The sequence below is a fragment of the Neurospora hispaniola genome (genome assembly GCF_033458365.1).
Source record: "Neurospora hispaniola strain FGSC 10403 chromosome Unknown B0T23scaffold_4, whole genome shotgun sequence".
Taxonomy (NCBI): Eukaryota; Fungi; Ascomycota; class Sordariomycetes; order Sordariales; family Sordariaceae; genus Neurospora; species Neurospora hispaniola.
In genome coordinates, this window is record NW_026944409.1 from 3,567,143 (window position 1) to 3,586,561 (window position 19,419).

The 19,419-nt window shown below is 51.9% G+C and overlaps 5 protein-coding genes across 5 annotated transcripts; 2 read left to right on the top strand and 3 right to left on the bottom strand.

The window, feature by feature from the left end:
• Positions 1-474: 474 nt before the first annotated feature.
• B0T23DRAFT_152088 (uncharacterized protein) lies at positions 475-1,860 on the bottom strand. Its single transcript, XM_062832553.1, has 4 exons — positions 1,552-1,860; positions 1,360-1,375; positions 1,040-1,135; positions 475-965 (listed from the first exon to the last, which is right to left on the bottom strand). The coding sequence occupies exons 1-4, from the start codon at positions 1,586-1,588 to the stop codon at positions 665-667; spliced, it is 450 nt and encodes a 149-aa protein (XP_062693341.1). The 5' UTR covers positions 1,589-1,860; the 3' UTR covers positions 475-664.
• Positions 1,861-3,112: 1,252 nt separating this feature from the next.
• B0T23DRAFT_152108 (nuclear transport factor 2) lies at positions 3,113-4,046 on the bottom strand (the record flags this gene model as incomplete). Its single annotated transcript, XM_062832554.1, has 4 exons — positions 3,113-3,533; positions 3,593-3,691; positions 3,766-3,837; positions 3,966-4,046. Coding segments are annotated over 4 exons (363 nt in total), but the record flags the coding sequence as incomplete, so codon positions are not given.
• A 2,396-nt stretch (positions 4,047-6,442) lies between these two features.
• B0T23DRAFT_152201 (uncharacterized protein) lies at positions 6,443-7,074 on the top strand. Its single transcript, XM_062832555.1, has one exon. The coding sequence runs from the start codon at positions 6,639-6,641 to the stop codon at positions 6,966-6,968; it is 330 nt and encodes a 109-aa protein (XP_062693343.1). The 5' UTR covers positions 6,443-6,638; the 3' UTR covers positions 6,969-7,074.
• A 3,770-nt stretch (positions 7,075-10,844) lies between these two features.
• On the top strand, positions 10,845-14,683 carry B0T23DRAFT_152211 (uncharacterized protein). The gene is made up of 2 exons (XM_062832556.1): positions 10,845-11,908; positions 11,972-14,683. The coding sequence occupies exons 1-2, from the start codon at positions 11,011-11,013 to the stop codon at positions 14,359-14,361; spliced, it is 3,288 nt and encodes a 1,095-aa protein (XP_062693344.1). The 5' UTR covers positions 10,845-11,010; the 3' UTR covers positions 14,362-14,683.
• A 1,538-nt stretch (positions 14,684-16,221) lies between these two features.
• Positions 16,222-19,366, bottom strand: B0T23DRAFT_315930 (kinase-like domain-containing protein; the record flags this gene model as incomplete). The annotated part of the gene is made up of 3 exons (XM_062834892.1): positions 16,222-17,813; positions 17,868-18,711; positions 18,764-19,366. 3 exons carry the CDS (start codon positions 19,364-19,366, stop codon positions 16,222-16,224), a joined length of 3,039 nt encoding a protein of 1,012 aa, XP_062693345.1.
• Positions 19,367-19,419: the final 53 nt, after the last annotated feature.

Genomic DNA, 19,419 nt, shown 5'->3' on the forward strand with positions numbered 1-19,419 from the left:
AAGCTGAAGAGTCTGCAGTGGTGAACCAGTTGAGCTGAACTGAACTGAACTAAACTGAATTTCATAGTGATTGTATCTGAAGCAAAACTGAACACCCGTCATGTTGCTTAATAAACAGAGAAAATATTAGCATGTTGTGAGAGAAAGTGAACGCTTGAATCAAAGAAATCACTAGTCTTGTTATTGGTATCATCCCTACAGAAACACACACGCAAACAAGCAATACGATAGATAGATGAACATGGGGAGACCTCTCTCCCCTTATAATGTGAATAGTAATTCATTCAAACAGTCCAGCAACAACACGACTGACACGAGCGGATTCCCTTTTTTTTCCGGCATCACTCTTGTCTTCCGAAAAGTGTCCCTCCCTTTTCCGCCCTGTCTATAATGAACCCAACCCCCTGCATCTTCTTTCACTCGACGTATACCCATCCATTATTTTTCCTCCTTTTTTTTGGTCAGTACGTACACTCCCACCCATACTGACGCTAACCACCCCCCCTTTGACCCAAAACTTTTGTATTCCCTGTTTTGATCATTTTTCCCTTACTTCCGTACTCCCATCTCATGGAAAGTACTTTCTTGCAGTTCAAGTACCAAATTCCCCCATTCCCTCCTCACTTTCTCTCCCCTTGCTGTTTCTCGTGTGCTCGCGCTTGACTTATACAATCATCTGCGCCACACCCGCTCCACCCAGCGTCTTGCTTCCCACAAATGCCTGACCCTTGAGCGCCGCCAGAGCGTAGCAGATACCCGTGAACGACAGGAAGATGCCGGGGACAAGGAGGGACGTGGTGCGATCGATGCAGGACAAGAAGACGACGACGGCCATAACGCCGTAAGCGGCGGCGCGCGTGTAGTTGGTCGAGATCTTGCGGATGAGGTTATCGAAGGTGGGCGAGGTCGGGCAGATGCGGAGGAGGAGAGGGACTTCGACGAAGAGAATCACAAAGGAGAAGCACCTGTGTGTGTGACGCGGGATTAGTGCTTTTGAAGGGGGAAAAGAGGGGAGTGAAGATATGGCAGAGCATCTTACAGAGTGATGACAGAGAAGACAATGATGATGGGTCTAAAGGTGAAGATGTTGGCAATGCCAAGGGCAAAGCAGAGGATCATGGAGAGAATGCCGAGCCTGCGGGGTGTGTGGTTGGTTAGCTTTCCTGTTTTTTTTTTGGGCTTCAGGTGATGGGGATGTCTGTCTCTGGTCTATTGGGTTTATCTTCGACGGCTGAAGAGTTGTCGAGAAAACAGCTCCAGCTGCTTCAAGCTTGCTCTCGAGGAGCATCGACAGAGGCGGTGCGTAAGACGTAGCTAGCTTGCGCCGGCTACGCAAACGAAGGGACTGTGTGTGCTCACCATTGTCCATAGATACCTGTGAGAAAGTACTTCAGTCAGCAAGGTGCTTATTGCATCATGATGAGCAGATTCCCGTTACACATCCCATCGGCGTCGGTGGAGCTTGCGCCGACGCCGAGGGGGATCAGCGCCGGGGAGGGGCGGAGGGGCAGAGGGGACGGATGGGGAGGAGAAGACAAGAAAGACACATACTGAAGTTGCGCGTCGCGAATTCGTCCTTGAGCGTCATCTTGGCTAGATTTCTGAAGCTATTCGTTTACTCCTTTTTTTCTTCTGTGGTTGGTGGTTTGGCCGTGCCCGCCGATTCGTATCTTGCTATCGTAACTCGTAGTTCAAAGTTCGTTTCGTTTCGTAAAAGTCGTCCTTTACTAGCTCGCTCGCGAGTAGTTGTAGTTGTTGCTTGGTTGTTGGGAGCAGGTAGTTGAGGAGGAGAGTTGATTATTGAGGGACCTATCCGGCGGTCTTTGTTGCTGTCGCTTCCACTCGCTTGCTGTAGGAAACAGGTGGTTGGTTGGTTGGTGGTTGCTTCGTTCGTTTCGGCAACAATGGGAATTGACAGTAGTACGTCCCGGATTCCCCCTTGATGTCCTTTTCCAAAGAGGCTTTATGCTCGGTGCTGTAGGCCGTTTATTGTGTTGTCGTGTCCTGCCGAATCGCCTTGTGGAGAGAAAAAGAAAGCGCGAGAGAAAGAGGTGAGCAAAGTATGAGGCTGGGCGGTAAAGAGAAGATCCTCCAGTCGGTCGGGTCGGATCTCCGTCCGTCGACAGAGACGGTATGGTCCAAATGCCGATGCTGGATCTGGATGGGGTCTGGGTTGGGGTCGTCGACCGGCGAGTGGCGGGCTACCCGGAAAACAGTGGGTTTCTGTTTTTGTTTGTTGAGGGGATCTTGAGGTTTTGGTTTACTGAGAAGCCACTAACAGTCAAATCAACGATTGTTGAAGAGCTCGTGAGGGTATAGCAGCAGTCGACGTAATGTGAAGTGATGTGAGACCGGGAAGTGATTAGTTGAATTGGAGGAGGAGGTTCCGCCAAAAGTAACGTAAGCCTCAACTGATTGGAGGTTGACGGATGGCATTCGTAGCGGTTCGACGCCCTGCAACGGAAGGTACAATGGGCATGCCAAGGGCCCAAGGTGAGCGCCAAATGTAGGAGTGTGGCCGGTGAGGTGCTTTCAAGTGCCGGCCTGACAGTGGCGGTGCTGCTGTGCCTGGCTGCCTGCTAGGTTGTGTCACGCTTGCCCGGTTTAGCGTGTAAACGGATGCGCTGAGCCGATGATTGGACCCCTTGTTCTTCCTGTTCACTGAGTGCTCCCTTGATGAAACCGAAAGGGAGCTTCGATGAAGCACTTTAGGTTCAACAAGCGAGGGGATAACGATTTCGAGCGTATTCAACGGTTTCAGGGTCAGGGGACTTCTTTATGTACTTGTTTCCCCTGCCGTAGACCCCGCTATGACATGACTGCTTATCCCTCAGATGATGTTGCTCTCATCATCCATCAACATCGTCAAGTTGCCAGGCAGCACCTTGTGGTCTTTGTTGGAAGCCTCGTCCGCTGACGACGACGTTACGCGGCCCATCTGATAGATGATGCCTCTCTCGCTAGCCTCTCGGTAGCAAGTGAGCGGTCATCGTCATGGAATGTTCCAGCGAGTGACATGCCACAAGCTAAAGGCTTGGGCGCAAAGCCAAGCCTTCTTCCGAGATCGCCAACTGAACATCTCAATGCCAAGCCTGGGATGACCTGATGACAGTAAACTTCGTTTATCATCGTGGACCCCTATACCTCGGTGTTCATACATAGTCTATCGAGAAGGCCCGGCCCCTCAGCATCAACAGTCGACAGCCGAACTCGGCTTCATCCATCTTCTTCCGTTCGTTACACACGAAGCAAGCAGCAACACATACACCAGGAAGACAGGCGCGCAGAAAAGATATTCTCGTTCAGTCATGCACACAAACGCAATAGTCCCGTCTTTTGGACATTTCTTTGATTTCCTTGGTATTCATCCACCTCTTCAGATAATCAAAACATCTCTTCACACACATCCACCACCTACTCGCTTAGAGAAGGACAAGCTTGAAAATGTCGTTGAAGACAAACCACTGGCCAGAGGCGTCCTGGGAGAGCTGGAAAGCCTGAGAGTAGCCAAGAGGGCGCTGCTCGTCATCGACCTGTCCGGGATGTTAGATGGCAACAGTCCTGTGCTTCAGCGTTCACGGATATTACCTACAATAAGCTGGCCGGTGACAAGGATGATGATACCACCGGTAGCGGTGGGCTGAGCATCGGGCGGGCCGTACTCGTGCTTGACCTTCTGGAATGGGAGAGACTGTTGGGTTGCTCTGTCAGTTTCCCTGACCCTCATGTCCCTACAGGCTTTTGGTTCGGCAGGCGCAGACTTACAGTAAGCTTCTCAGTAATACCCTGGGCACCGAGAGACTGGGCACCCTCGAAGGTGAGCATAGAGTTGTCGCGCTGTATGGTGGTGTGATTATGTCAGCATACATGTCCATCTCCTGTGCACTCGTCGACATGCGCGTGTACGTCATGAATGAGCGCATCATTGTCGGCTTCGGTGAAAAGTCTGGAAGAGGGAATCGTACGTAGAGACCAGCGAGGTTCTTGCGGTCGGAATCGAAGGTAGAGTAGTAGTGGGCAACGAATTGCGCTGTTAGGCGAAAAAAGCGTGGTGTTAGGTTCAGCTCAGTCGATTGCGGCAGCAATAGTCATCATGGTGGGAGCGCTGTTCTGGTCTGCCCGCCTCTTGCCCTCGTTCTGCCCAGGCCCTCCTCTTTCTAGAGACTTGATCCCCATATCGTCTAAATGTTCTCCGGTAACGTCGAAGGGGGAGCGGCTCGAGCTCGTGCATGGTCGGATTCTACTCACTGGCGATAGCGGTGAAGTCTGTCATGGAGGCCAAGAGGTTAGCAATCATAATACTCTCTGTTGCTTATTGACTGCCATCGCGGCGATAACACGGTAGCCATGGGGAAAGCTGGATTGGGCTGGACCGAGAGCTTCGACCGAGAGCCTGTCTGACTGTCTGCCTGCTCGTGCGGCCTTCCCGCCTCATTGTTGGCCATGCGTACTTACCGAGAGACATTTTGGCGGTTGTTTTGCTGGAAACTTTTTATAAAGGTTTCGAAATGAGTAATATGCAAGAGTATGGCTAGAGCAAGACGTCGGGCAGAAGAAGCGGAGGAAAAGAGAATCGGTGAATGGCGGGTGGTGTTGATATTATATTGGCCTCTTTCGTAGTTCGAAGTTTGTCAGTACCCAATGATGGAGGCTGGTGGGGGGGGGGGGGGGGGGGGAGGGGAATATCAGGTGCCCACTCACTACTGCTGGGGAGGGACGACAGGCTGTTGTTGCCCGCCCAAGGCGCTATGGCGACTGCGTGCCGCCTGCCTTGTGCCTGGGCTGTGGCCGGGCTGTGGCCTGTGACTGACCGATCGCGATACCGTTCGCAGAAGTGAAGGTTCACGGTGGGGTTAAATTTTGGTCTCAGCTAAAAGCGGGGTACTGTCACGCCCGACAGGCGGCTGGCTGTGCGATCGCGCTGTGAGTGGTCCAAGCTTTCCTTTTCATTTGCTTCTCGCCAGCATAAAATCCGCGGCAGGGGTTTCGAAGCCTTTTCTCTTCCAACTTTTTTTTCCGTCCCAACTTCTTGCGTCTCTGTCGATGCCATCACAACAGAGACAGTTGGCGCACCGGCGCCGTCGTTGACTAACTTCAAACAGGTAAGACACAATCGCATTTTTTTTGTCAACCAAACCCCCCACGGATGATGACTTATTCTTCTTCAAACAACTGAATCTCTATGTTGAACACTTAATATATCAAGCTCAACAGTCTGACACACCTTGCAAATCTTTGCTTTTTTCTATACTTTACAAACAATGCGTCTGTCTAATACAACAGAAGGCTAACAATTGGTGCAGATTCCTTGACAAACGCCGAGAGCTTCACAAACAGCATGGACGGCATGCTTCGCTAGGCTGCCTGGCTGCCTGCCTGGCGAGGTCCAGTCGGCGACGATCTGTTGCGATCTTGACAGAAGTTAAAACACCGCGATGGTGGACCTTGCCGTGGCTAGCAACCGGGAGCTGTAGGAAGCTGCGAGATTCCATGACGACTCATTGTTTCCGCACCAAGTGGTGGCCGTGGTCGAAACAGATGTGGTATGGTCAGAGACGGCACATCCGCCGCATCCAAGTCGCGATTGGGCACCAGACGCACCTGGAATAGAATTTGAAGGTGGTCATGGACTTTCGATGGCATGCATGGTGTATCAGAGTTTTGGTGTCGCTGGGAGGGTCCTTCTGGGCAGCTTCATCACAACCATGCTAGTGTTGAATATGATGCTGTTGTAACATAACGTTATCATACCATAAAAAGGTACGACTTCTCCTTACTCCGTCTCTCCCTCTTGCCATCCTATCACCACTCTTCTCCTTCCCATTGCTGCTGTACATGATGATAAAAGGGATTCCTATGCCTTCGGGTGATGAGGTATTGATACAGCCATACGTGGACTGTACCAATTGTTCCTTCTGAGATTACAGCTTGCATTCACTTCCTGTTTTGCCCAAAACATAACCATTGGAACACATTAGCAAGCAAGAGAGACGTGGCTAACGCTTTCTCTTCAGTGGAAACTTGTTTCATATGAAGGACTGAAAGACGGGCGTGGAGAATAGATCCGAGGACGGTGGGCCTTGGCTCGCCCTTGCTCCGATTAGCTCCAGCTTTATATAGTGTATTGAAATGAAACATTATTCGTTGGTCTATACATCCGAGCTCGCCCAATTCAGTGCATGTGATCGTGTTCAAGCCTTTTCCCAGCTACTGAAAGTGTCAGGACACTTCTTCCCTTGCAGCGGACAAGGTGGACGACTTCTATACTGGTCTATTACTCACAGTTAGCCGGACATGCCCAGCTGTCTGTCACTGACGAATAACCCGACATCTTGGAAACATTGAACCAACTCCGGAGGGACATAGACAGACAAGCTTGCATTATCATCCATCCTGAGGAAAGTGGTTAACAGTCCGCATCATAAAATACCTAAGTAGGCAGGCTCCAGTCCCCCGTTATCATAGCACATGCCAGCACATTTCAGATGCCTTGAGTTTCCATCTGGTCTCTTTGGTCTCCCATGTCCATCTGACATCGCATACAGGAACCCTTCCTTGGCTCTTCCGTCCGATGTAGCTTAGCCTCTTCTACAAGTATCTTCCTCTTCATTCATCTTTGACATCTGACATTTCAACAGATGGGTTATACACTAACTACAACCAACTTTCACCAAGGTATACCGTGCCCGGAAACTATTGTTTCTTACTTTTATTTCGTGGAAGTATTTAATATCACAATCCGTTTCGTTGTTCCGTGTAACTCGACCAGAGAACGAATGCTCCATAAACATCATAGTATAAAGTATGGGATAGGTATACCGGTCAATGCCACGAAAAGGCCAAGGGGCTGTCGTCCTCGCTCAATTGAGAACAAACAACAAAGCCCAACCAATTACCTATTGCTAATTACATACATTTTATGTATAATTGTCATGATCCCTGGTGGTCAACCAACTAGGACCAACTAGACGTGTAACTTCCCCGCGATTTTGACCTTTTTAAGCGAAACCCCTTGAGGAATTGAGGCAGACGAGTAAGTAGGTACAGACTTGCACACTGCATGTAGAAAAGAAAGCGACAATTGGTCTTGTGATTGATCAAATGATTATCGAAGTAGGAAACGGGCGGTTTCGTGCTACGATACATAGTGTGGAAACAAAAAGTTGGGGTTGAGTGTGTCATGGGGATGGATGGGTTCGTTAGAGACAGGTCGGCGGTAAATATGTATGTATGTATATATGTATGTATGTATATACAGTACCTGGATCGACCTTGCTTGAGAGATGAACGGCGATTTGTGTGTGTGTGTGTGTTGACCGCCTTACCTTTTGGCGATCTCGGCTGTAGTTTAGTGTAGATGTCTTGCATGAAACGGCCAAGTTATCAGCATTTCTATTCAGTTTGTTTCTCGGTTATGGTTTGCCTTGAACCATCGGTTTGTCTTCGCTGTGGCACTGCAGAGGCCTGTTGTTGAAAAACACTGTGGGAAACGGACGGAGCGAGGGATTGACATGATACATGGCTGGTATCGTGAAAGTTGTTGTACCAAAAGAGAGGGCGTTTTTTTTTTTTTTTTTTTTTTTTTCTGGGCGTATCAAGAATTGAATGGTCCGTCATACAGGTTTGCAGTGGGTTTGTTTCTTGTGCCGCGATTGTGTAGGTTCAAATGGGCTTCCCCGCGATCTTGGCTTTTCGGGATGACTGTTCCGATTTGTGGTTGTTCGAGTTTCTGTTAACTAAGAAAACCGACGTTGTTGCCACGGGAGGAGGTTGTTCAACAACTGAAAGGTCAAAGGGTTGTCTCCGTCCGTTGTTGTGTGTGGGATGATATGACGGATGTTATGTAGTCCTGGAGCTTGACGATCAAATGGAGATTGCGTCATTTGAAGGTTTGATTTCTTGTCGACCCTTCTTCGAGATTCTCTCTTCCCAAAAGAAAAGAGGGATCACGATCTCGAGATTCATTCGCTTGAATTTTACGACTAGCACATGGACACGATAAAAAGAAGGTACCTTTTGTAAAAGACCGAAGCTTTTGCTATCGTGAACGGCGGCTAAGAGCTATGGTACAATACGTGTTCGGCTGGCAAGGAGCCAACACGTTCAGCCCCAGTCTGACGAGATAAAGACTGGTACCTGTCGTATACTTTGAGCTTCATATATAGCTCGTAAATATGCAAGAGGTGCGTCAAATCGCATAGAAGCTTGCCCTGGCGTAAAGAAGCGGTCACCGTTGGGTTTGGGCACAACGTTGTGTTTCGGTTGTGATTGGCCTGGGGCTTTGCGAATTGTGTACTCTTTTTTTGGGGCTTGCTGCATTCCCAACATCTCTTGGGACCGAGAGGGAAGATGAGGAGAGGAGGAGATGAGGGGAACGGCCCGGAGTCTTGGACTTTTTCACCGGAGCTGCCGTCTCGCTAGTAGAGTGCGTCGATAGTAGCCTCACTACAGTACGATAACCATGATAACAATACGTTGTGCTCTTGTTCACTGGTGTTGTTTCCGACGAAGGTCTCATCAAGAATAATATCGAGACCCATGTCATGAAGTGGAGGGGAAAGAAGGGCAGAAGGCAGATCAGGACTACAGGCCCCACTTATTCAAAGTGTATCCGCTCTCCATCTCGGGGCCTGATGCTCGATAGGAACAAAACAAACGTGCTCGAGCTGGCTGTTGATAGACAGAAAGGAGGAGCAGGGAGAGACGGAAGGACGGGAAAAGAAAAGGGAGACAGTCCGTCAGATGTCCAATGTTATGAAGTACTGTGGTAAAAATTCTGCACGTCACTTGGGCCTCGATTGCAGAGCTGGGCCGTTTGAGAAGGAACTCTCTAGCTTCCTTCCTTTTGGCAGCTCAGGTCGTTGTTGCATCTCAAAGAGGTGGGGCAATGGTGGGGTAGAGATACAGTATGACGGGGCCTCGGGTGCCAGGGGATGACTGAAAGGGGTTTAACGCTGGAAAACCTGAAATGTTCTTTTTGAGGCGCTGCCAGGGGAAGCTTTGAGGCGTGCGGGCACCTTGATGAGCACCGCGGGCAGGGCAGGGCACCTCACTTCAGTCGATTGAGTGCTCGAGCTGCCCGTCTGTGAACCTATCTAGAAAACCACAACATTGAATTTTGACTCGAGGACAAAAAAGAGGGTTGGGATCATAGCAGTTAGTTGATACTCATCATGAATGAACGGACTCGGCTGGGCTGCAGAATTTGACGGTCAGATGGCTACATTGTGAAGAGCAGGCACCGATCAGGAACCGGTCGAATCGTACCGTGTAACAGTACAATGAATGATACTGTATATGCCCCATCAGATGACGGCTTTTGGCGGTACTTTTGCGGTACCATGGCGGTTGAATCGCCAAATGACGATGAGGGGCATTGGGGCACTTTGTCCTAAGCCCAATGAGGCCATTGACGATGCACATGCTATTGCAGATGAATGCCCCAATTGGTCATGGAAGCAGACAATTCATTGTGCGGATAGACAGTCGTCGGGACAGTATTTCGAGTATTAATTAGTGCGGCATGCATGATGAAGTGACGGACATTCTCAGTCTCTCACTGTTTGTACATATGATAACAAAGACGATATAAGTGGCCAGCGCGCCGCCCACCGAGTTCAGTCCATCCGTCGCCAATACATTTGTTTCCATTATTACTTCGACTTGCACTGACTCAAGCTTCTTATTAAAGAACAGGGAAAGCAAGGAAGAGAGGCCATCATCCATCCATCTTACTCTTTCAAGTTTCCCAATTGACCCCAACTCAACCCTTCCTATGAACCTAATCGCCCGTCAACACCACCACCATTATACTTGCGTTGTCAACACGGAACCTTATCTCTAGGTGAGTGCAGTACCGTGGCACACGCCATCCATCCATCCCATCCGTCTGATTCAGCTTCCACGGGCTTGAGCAAGCGCCGGCCTTTCTGCTGGCACCTTGACACATGCCGTCCCCCACCATCCATCTTTTCCATCCTGCCCCAACATCTGCCCAGCCACGACATGGACACAACACCACCTTCCATGTCAACCTCACCGAGCCGGCGGAGTCTCCGCAGCCCCGAATTGGCAGAAGGGGTCGGATAATTTTGAGTCATTCGTGGAGCTGAGAAGCTGGGAAAGGACAAAAGGGCATCAACTTGAAGCTTGTACATGTGCAAGCGGAGGGGCAATGGTGATCTCCTTCTTTCCCGCGATAGCCATGTCCAGACGTGGAAGCTCATCAGCCAGCTACATGTACTGCTATTGCAAAGAAAAGTCCCCGGCATCGTCTTATCAGACAGTACCGGGCTTCTCGGTACAAGTTTCCATGGCAGTGACAAGACTTCTTATCTTGTGAGGCGGAAGGCTGCGTGAGCAAAGTCTTGGAATACCTTTTCACGATGCCCCCCCCCCCCCCCCCCCCCCCCCCCCAACAAAGAAGAGAGCCGCGCCAACCGAACAGCCGAGACGCACTGGATCCCAAGCGAATGGGCGCAAGCGCGGTGTTTCCAGACTATGGCGAACCGTCCAAGCCCATAAGCGGTGACCAAGGGGGAGGCGATCCGGAAGCCCAGCTTCTCCGCCGGGTTGCCCCTTTCTGGCCGCACACTGCCGTATCACCACCCATAATATCACGAAAGCTCACCAAGCACACACACCCACTTCCCTCACCTTCAACACATCCTTGTGCTTGCCAGGCGCACTTATCTTACATCCCAGTGTTCCTTTGACATCGGGTACCATTGACTTGTTCCTGTGAATACATGGTAAAGAACCTGTGCTAACCCCAAGGCGCACGTTCCTGTTATAGTCACTTTAGTACCGGGCCACTTACACGAGTGACTTCGACTTTGACGATACTACACGACCCATCGTACTACCCGCCACTGCCTCTGATACCGACGTGCTTCACACCTCGACAGCCATATCCAGAGAACCGAGACATTGGTCACTGAGCCAGATTTACCACTATACGCACGGTACATACATACATAGCTTCGACTCGTCCCGAGCCCAGGTATCACCATGTCTACCACAGCATCCCAGCCTCCCATCCCCCCTAGACCGTCTAGGAGTACGGAAAAACAGCCAGCCCCAATGATCCCTCCACGCCCGCTTAAGAACCGCATCGATCGCTCCATGAGCCCGAATCCGAACCGCTTTGCGCCTTCGCCTCTTAACGAGGGACCTATTCAACCCAAGTCTGCGCATCCCCTGCGCAACGGTCACAATGGCGAGGACATCAAGAGATCTACGTCTGTTGACCTGCCGTCCCTCGGCCAAGAGGGCATGGAATATGCCAACATCACCGAGAATCCTCCTTCCAGCGAGCAAAGTACTACCCCGGAGCAAACTAGGACCATCGGCCACGATCTCAAGCTCCATGCGCCCAAGCCGTCCCTGCCTCCTGCTCATGCCAAGCAGCGCATCATGGCCGTTACGCGCACCGATAGCGACAGAGCTGCAGCCTTTGGAATTGGCCGTCCTAGCAGCCACGACGAGTCTACACATGTCCTTCCGGCCAACAGGAGTCTCAAGAAGAAAGCTAGCACTACCAGCCAGCTGTCGGTGGACTTGGAAGACGAGCATGGTATTCCCCAGATTGGCCAGCAAGTGCCCATGTACAAGAACGCTGGTGATGTCCAGGCTCCATCGCCTGCTCCTGGCGCAACTGCCGAAAAGGCGAAGAATCACACTCGTAGGACTTCTTCCCGCGGCGGCCTTCCTCCCGGCAGCTATGGCCTTCATGGCCATGGTGTGTTTGCCGTGGACAAGCTTGAAAAGGCTTATTTTGACAAGCACCCCGAGGCGCTCAAGAAGGAGCACACGCCTTATCAGTACGATCGTTCCAACGACTTCGCCATGAGCAGTGAGAACCTGAACAAGATTGTCCGCGAGACTGCCAGTCGTGGAGCGGGTCTTGGTAAGCATCACTCGTATGCATTCACTGCTATGTTTGCTTCTGGCTAACATATTCTGCCCACAGGTGTCCAAAACTATCCCGGTACCCCCAGCGAGCAGATCGGATGGCAAGCCATCGAGGAGTCTACCTCCCGCGTCGCATCTCCCCGCCCTAGTTCCTCCCGGCGCAAGTCTCCTGTCAAGCCAACCTTTGCTTTACAAGACGACGGTGGGGAACCCCGCGCTCTTGAGGAGGATGAAGAACCCAAAAACGTGATTCACGTGGATGAGCCCAGCCGTCGCCACTCCAGAGGCAAGTCCATGGACGGATCGGCACCGGTGGCTGAAGAGGAGGAAGAGTACACTGCGCCCATCCTTGCCGAGGATGAGGTTGCAAAGAACCCATCTCCTTATGATCACGAACCGGCCGTTGTGCCTGAGCGCCGCGAACATGCTGAGCACAAGAGCCGCCCGAATAGCAGACCGACCAGCATCTACAGGGAAAACTCTTACGAGATGCGCTCTACTCCTCTCGAGGATGTTGAGGAATATGAGCCCCTTTTCAAGGATGACGAACAACCCGCGAAGAAGCCTGAGGTGCCCTTGCGGCCCAAGACCGAACACAAGCGCCGCTTCCCCAGTGCTGACGTCTGGGAGGACGCCCCCAGCAGTACCATGTACACTGCCGAAGTTTCCACTCCGGAACCCTCCGCGGAGCAGCAAGAGGAAGAGGGTCAGGAGCAGGCCAAGCCCCAGGTAGAACCTCGCGAGGGCGAGACCTTTGCTCAAGCCTTTGCTCGTCAACAAGAAGAGCTTGCCGAAAAGGAAGCCCGGGAAAACGGCCCCGATGGTTTCGTCAAGTCGAGTATTCCCAAGTCTTCTTCGCACCAGCAAAAACCTTCCTGGGTTCAGGGCCAGCCCCATCTTCTGCAGGAAGTGAAGAAGGAGGCTGCCAAGGCCAGGCCGGCCATGGCCCAGAGGTTCCCTAGCCGCGATGTTTGGGAGGATAGCCCGGAGAGCTTGCAGCTGCAGACCGAGGTTTCTACCCCCCAGCAGGACGAGGAGCAGACGGAGGAGGCCACAGCCGAGTCTCCCCAAGTCTCTCCCCGTACAGAGTTGCCTGAGCCCAAGATTGACGAGGAGATTGCTGAGAAGCCCGAGATCGAAGACAAGACCCCCGAGCCAAAAGAGCCTGCCCCCACTCCCGCCGTAGTCACAGAACGAAAGCCCTCACCCCCGGCGATCCCCGCCCGCCCATCTCTTCCTTCGCGCCCATCCATCCCCGACCGTCCCAAGCCCAAGCCGGCCGCCAAGCCCGCCATTCCCGCCCGCCCCGTCAAGGCGTCTCCCACATCCGGTGGTCTCGAACCCGCCGAGGCCGCCGCTCCTCCGCGTCAAAAGCCCGCCGTCCCCGCTCGTCCGATGGGCTCTAAGATCGCCGCTTTGCAGGCCGGTTTCATGAACGACCTTAACAATCGCTTGCGTCTCGGCCCGCAAATGCCCGCTAAGAAGGAGGAGGCGCCGGCTGAGGAGCAGGAGAAGGAGGAGAAGAAGGAGAAGGTGCCGCTTAGTGATGCTAGGAAGGGCAGGGCGAGGGGTCCCCAGAGGAGGGCGCCTGCAGCTGCTAAGGCTGCGGCTGCGGCTGCTGCGGCGCCGGCGCCGGCGGTGGTTGACGAGAAGAAGGAGGCGGCTGGTCCGAAGTTGAGCTTCTCGGTTTCGATTAGTTATTGGGCTATTGACCCTGAGAGTGAGGAGGGTGGTGTTAGTGTTGGTGTTGCTGAGTTGAAGGCACTAGAAGAGGAGAAGCCTAAGGAGAAGACGGAAGAGGTTAAGGCTGAGTCCAAGACCGAGACCGAGGCTGAGAAGCCCACGCTCGAGAATGTCAAGGACGAGGCCAAGGCTGTGGTAGAAAAGCTTGTTCCTGAGCCTGTCCAGAATGAGGATCAGGAGGAGGCACCAAAGGAAGAGACTAAGGAGGAAAAGACCCCCGAGCCCGAGTCCGAGCCCAGTCCTCTCCCCGAGGCTATCACCCCCGAAGCACCAGGTGCTTTCCCCTCCACCCCCGCCATCGAGCGGGAGTTGAAGGCTCAGGATGAGACCGAAGCCGAAACCGAGGCCGAATCTTCTGCTCCGGCTGATACCCCTACTTCGACCGAAGCTCCCGCTCCAGAACCCGTCGAAGCCGTCGAAGCTGAGAAGGCCGAGACTGCTGCTTCTGAAGCCACCGTAAAGGTAGAAGATAAGCGCGATGCCACTACTGCGTCAGCAAAGGCCGAGGCAGCAGATGCTGATACCGAGGTTACTAACTCCTCTAACACTGGCTCTGTCCCCGACGAAGAGGTGTCAAAGGAAGAGGTCAAGTCCCTGGTGACTAACACTGCTGGAGAGACTATTGTCGCGGAGCATGTCACTAGGGATGGAAGTGGGAACGTGAAGCCTTTGGAGGCAGAGGACAAGGGTGGTGAAGAGGCTTAGGCTTGGGCGTGAGTGGTTGGTTAGAAGCCATGCTTCTGCTGTGTGTGTGTGTGTGGTCTATCACTTGAAAAGAAAGATACAAAAGATACACATGATGCCGTGGAGGGTCGTGGTTGGTTAATAGATGGTGTCGCCAACGCTTTTTATTTATCTGCTTTAGCGCCGTCAGCTTTGTTTCTGGCTTTTTCAGTACTTTGAAGGAGGGTTGAATATAAAATAAAAGGGATTCATTTACCTTACCTTTCTTTACATCGATCTCCCTTCCTGTTCGTCTTTGGTGTGTGCTTTTGTAGACCTTGTGATTAGCATGCTTAGTAGCCGGTTTAGCATCCTCATCTGGTTGAACTAAACGGGGCAAAGACCAACGTTGCCTAAAACCGAAACAAGAGGTAGGTAAGTAAGCAGGTAGATAGATACCCGATACCCGTGAGTGTCCCGTGTGTGTACCAGAGTAGGCAGGCAAGTTCGCACCCTCTCCACTAGGTAAGATGTATAGACAGCTTGAGGAGCGATATAGGTCTCTTTATGTATACTAACTACTGGGTGACAATCGAAAATACCAAGCTACCTTTTTGTTGTTTGTTTTGTCGCTCGTCAGCGAGTCGCCCCTTCCCCCGTTTCTTCCCTTTCCTTTGAAACTAAGGGAGCGTGATAGTATGTGATAATTAGTAGACAAGATAGGCGTTATTCGCCATGTTGCTGGAGGGCTGACAGATTGTTAGCGCGTGAAAGTTGTTGAGGATGATAGATAGGTGGCCACAAGATGTTAAGTTGAGAAAGATGATATTGTAAACAAGAAGTTATCACAGCAGGCAACAGTTTTGACTCCCGAACTTCCGGAATGAACTATTTATATGGCTACTTTTTTCAAAACCATCTTTCCTTTTTACGTGCCACCACCACCACCACCACCACCAACCGTTCCGTAGGTAATCTGCTTCACACTAGTCAGTCTTATACACGTTAGGTAACTACTAAAGATGCTCACAACAACAACAACAATACTCACCACCGACTGCCCTTGCGGCCCTCCTCCTCCTCCTCAGCTTCCTATTCTCCTCCTCCCATTCTTCTCACTAGCTTCTCCCATCGCCTTCCGCCAGGGAAATACAACTACCACAACTGCCACCCAAAAAAAAACCAAAACCTCATACGGCAATACCAACCTCCTTCGGGGACCTTCTCCTGCAGGGGCTGTTGATGAGATTGTCAAGGCTGCTAGTTGGCGTAATTATGGAGGTGCTACTTTACTTAATCTATTTTAGATAATTCGTCCGTTATTGAAACACCGCTTGGGTATAAAAAAAAAAAAAAAAACGTTGTGAAAGTTGACGAATGTCTTCCTGGCTGAATCACAAGTTCGACATGTCGACTTTCTTCTGCGATAGTAACAAACATGTTACGTATCCAGTTGGTTCAACACAGCCCTCGTTTATAGTAGCAAACTCTGACCCAAACTGTCACATACGACCATACCCACTGGAAAACTCGGGATCCCGTCCGCTCTCCCATAGATAAGCCAGTGAGGGCCAGACTAGTAGTTGGGTCGGTGACGACCAGCGAATCCCTGGTGTTGTATGTCTTTTTTTTTTCTCTCTTTTATTTTTTATTTTTTTTTTTTTTTTTCCTGTGTGCCTTGCAGATTGGATGGTTGAAGCACAGTCGAGTGATAAGCTGCTAGAATATTCAATGGCGGTTGGGTGTGTATGTATGTATGTATTAGTTTTACGGAGTATAGTCTCGAACAGTAATATAAACAATAATATATAAGCTTTTGAGTTTGGCGCGACGTACGTCCCCTCAACTAGTTCCCTTTTGGCCAACTTCCCATGACTACACCTGCTCTCTTTGAGTCTTCGCTCACAGTAAACTCTCATACTTATCCAACCCTGACTTGTTCTGTTGCTGCTGCTGCTGCTGTGATTGTGTCTGTTGAGGCTGTAACGGTGTCCCCCAACCCGATGATTGCGGTTGAAGAGGCTGCATCATTCCCATTCCCATCCCACCAAAGCCAGACCCCATACTACCCGTATTACTCTTTGCAGCCATCATGTTCCCCATGCTATTAGCACCATTATTGATACTCCCCCGGCTCAAGTTCCCAAATGACCCGGACCCGCTCCCCCAAGAAGTCGTTGCTGTTGTCGGCGTGCTGCTCTGCGCGGGAGCCTTGGGTGGCGGTGCTAGACTGAACCCACCGGTCCCTGACCCACCAAATCCAGGTGTTGAGACTGATGAAGCCGAAGCTGATGGTGGCGGTTGTAACGAAAAGGAAGAGCTGGTTCTAGAAGTACTGGATAACTGACCGAGGTTCATACCTCCAAAGGCGCTCGTTGGCGGAGCGATAGAGGGAGAAGTGACGGTCGATGTGGGGGTTGATGATGACCAAGGGTTCACTTGTGCTTGCGATTGTGTGGCCGCGCCCCAGTTGATACCCGTCCCTCCTGTTGGGGAGGTGATTGTGGAAGGGGTAGGTTGAAGCGGTTGAGAGAATTGAGTGGATTGGGGGGTAAGAGGCTGGAAGGAGTTGAGATCGGGAGTGACGGTGCGGAAGTTGGGGCCGGTGGTTTGTGGCTTTAGCGTTGTGGAGGGAGCGGCGGCGGGAGGAGCGGAGGACCAGGAAAAGGTTGCGGCGGGGGTTGAGCGGCCGGTGCCAGTGCCAGAACGGATGGTGGGGGAGGTTACGGGTTTGTTAGAGCTGGAGGTCAGGACGTTGTCCCATCCGCCGGAGTCAAGCGGGCTGGTGTTGTTGTTAGTGTTACCGCCGCCGCCGACTAGGGCCGCGAAATCATTGGCTGATGTCCCGTTCGTGTCTAGAGCTGAGGAACTGGATAGCCCGCCTAGAGACATAAAGTCCTCTGCTGGACCAGAGGTGTTGCCGCCGTTGAGCTCCTGGAGCTTCTTGGTTTGTTCGTCTTCTACCCGCTTGGACAAGCTCTTGATGAGATCCATGAATGACTGGAATTGTTTGAGGTCAAGCAAGGGCGTGAGACTCATTGCCCACAATATGGGCAAGATGTCCATAGCCACAAAGTCGGCGTCAGCTACCTTGCCCACAATGCGCAGGACGTTGAGGGCGGCAATCATAACGGCCGGTTCCTTGGTTTTGATGGCCTTGATTAGGGGCACAATCTTCTCCTGCATGGTAAACTTGTCTAGTGCACTAGAGCTAGACGCAGGTTTCCTGTCGGAGGGACCGAGTCCGTCGAGGCCGTCGTTGTTTGCTAATGGGTCAGTGGAGCCACCGCAGAGAACAACAAAGGCTTGGAGACCGCGGACTTTGATGGCGAGACTGTTGGTTTTGCTGAAGATCATGGCGACTACGGGGAAGAGCTCGTTTTTGATGGTGCTAAAGTCGAGGACGGGAAGGACGCTTGGGAGGCACTGAAGTGCTGCGCCGACGAGGACGGGTGTTGGGGACTCGAGGGCGGCGAAGATGATGGGGAGGATGTCTAGTGATGTCAGCTGACTGTTCAAACACAGTATATGAAACCGGAAGAGCTTACCATCTTTGAACCCCTTTCCGGGACATGCAGCAACAATCACAGGTAGCTGCTCAATGATGATGATTAAACCCGCATCCCTAGCAGGATCCCTTTCCTGTGCCTGCTTTGCATTGGTGACAAAGATCTCCTTGATAACCGGCCGCACTCGGTCTCCAAAAGCTCTCTTGCCAGCCGTGGACGGAAGAAGCTCGATGATTTTGAAGATGTTATGGAGAATCAGAGAGATAAGCTCCTTATCCTTCATCTCTTCAAGCAAGCCCGGAAGAATCTTCTTCTCCATTACCGAGTTGGGAAAGTCGGGTAGGACTTTGATCAGGCCTCGCAAGAAGGCCTGCTTCTCGTTGGGCGTCTTGGCCGGGAAGGTGTCCAAGAAGCGAAGAGTCTTGACCATGATGTTGTTGAAATACTCGCTCTGCTGGAACTCCTTGGCCGTCATCCGTGTGGCCGGTCTTCGCGTGATAAGCCTTGGTAAGACATGGTTGGCTAGCTCTTTCGGTAGTTCGCGGGAGCAGAGGTAGTTGTTGGTTGACGACGGCACGCCCTGTGACGACTGGAAGTGCCTTTTATAGGCGGACAAACTCGAGTTGCACTCCAGTGGTGACCGATGGGGCGAGTTGTATAGAGATACGCACAGTAGACCCAATGAGAACATGTCAGCCGAGGATGTTAAATTGTTGTCGAGGACAAAGTCGGGGGAGGTATAGTCAAGGTTCATCTGGACGGTCCGAGGTAACCTGGGCTCATAATGCAGGACCTCTGCCAGACTGATGGGTTGTATCGATGTCGGCTTGTCCGAATCTTGTTGAGGACTGCAGAAGGCGAGGCCGCTGACCTTCCAGTCTGACTGTACGGGGTCAGCGCAAGCCATACCCGAGGGTCATAGAGTGTGAACTCACCTTGGCATTAATAAGAATAGCATCTGGAGTCAGGTTTCCGTGGACCAGCCCGGCATTCTCGTGTAGGAACTCCAAAGCTTTGCTGACTTGTAGCAACCCCTTCTGATACTCCAGCTCATCGATTTCCACCTCGCGCCGCCTCCGGGTGCCGTCAGGCTCCTCTCTGACATAGCGACTTGATCGGCCACCGACGCCATTTCGTTCCTGGTCGTCCTTCTCTTGTAAGACTGCCGCGAGTGATGTTGTTACTGGTTCCGTGACAAATTGTAGGCCACCGCCTCTGGTTTCCTCCACCGGTTCGACGAGTTCCAAAATGGCGGGATGTCGTAGCCTGGCCAGCGAAGAGGCCTCCTTCTTCAACCGTTCAACCACCTCTTCCACCACCTTCTTAAAGCCGGCGGCGCTGGACCGGCTGAGGTCCTTGCTATGCGCGTCGAGTATCTTCCTATCGAAGACAAAGACCGAGTACTCCTTGCCGGTGGACTTCTTCTTGGCCGGGTAGATCTTCCATGGTCCGGCCGTGGTCGTGAGGGTGGAAGATATGCTGTAGTTGGAGTTGATGTTGGTCGCGCCGAGCGACTTGAAGACGCCGGCGAGGGCCATGGTCTAGGTAATCGGTCGGGGGAGTTCGAGGTTTCGGCGGATAGTTTGCGCTG

Excerpts from the sequence above, each read along its gene's own strand:
- B0T23DRAFT_152211 (XM_062832556.1), top strand. The coding sequence starts at position 11,011 with ATGTCTACCACAGCATCCCAGCCTCCCATCCCCCCTAGACCGTCTAGG. Across the intron at positions 11,909-11,971 it reads CAGTCGTGGAGCGGGTCTTG|GTGTCCAAAACTATCCCGGT; the intron begins GTAAGCATCACT and ends TTCTGCCCACAG.
- B0T23DRAFT_152201 (XM_062832555.1), top strand. The coding sequence starts at position 6,639 with ATGGGTTATACACTAACTACAACCAACTTTCACCAAGGTATACCGTGC.
- B0T23DRAFT_152088 (XM_062832553.1), bottom strand. The coding sequence starts at position 1,588 with ATGACGCTCAAGGACGAATTCGCGACGCGCAACTTCA. Across the intron at positions 966-1,039 it reads GTCTTCTCTGTCATCACTCT|GTGCTTCTCCTTTGTGATTC; the intron begins GTAAGATGCTCT and ends TCACACACACAG.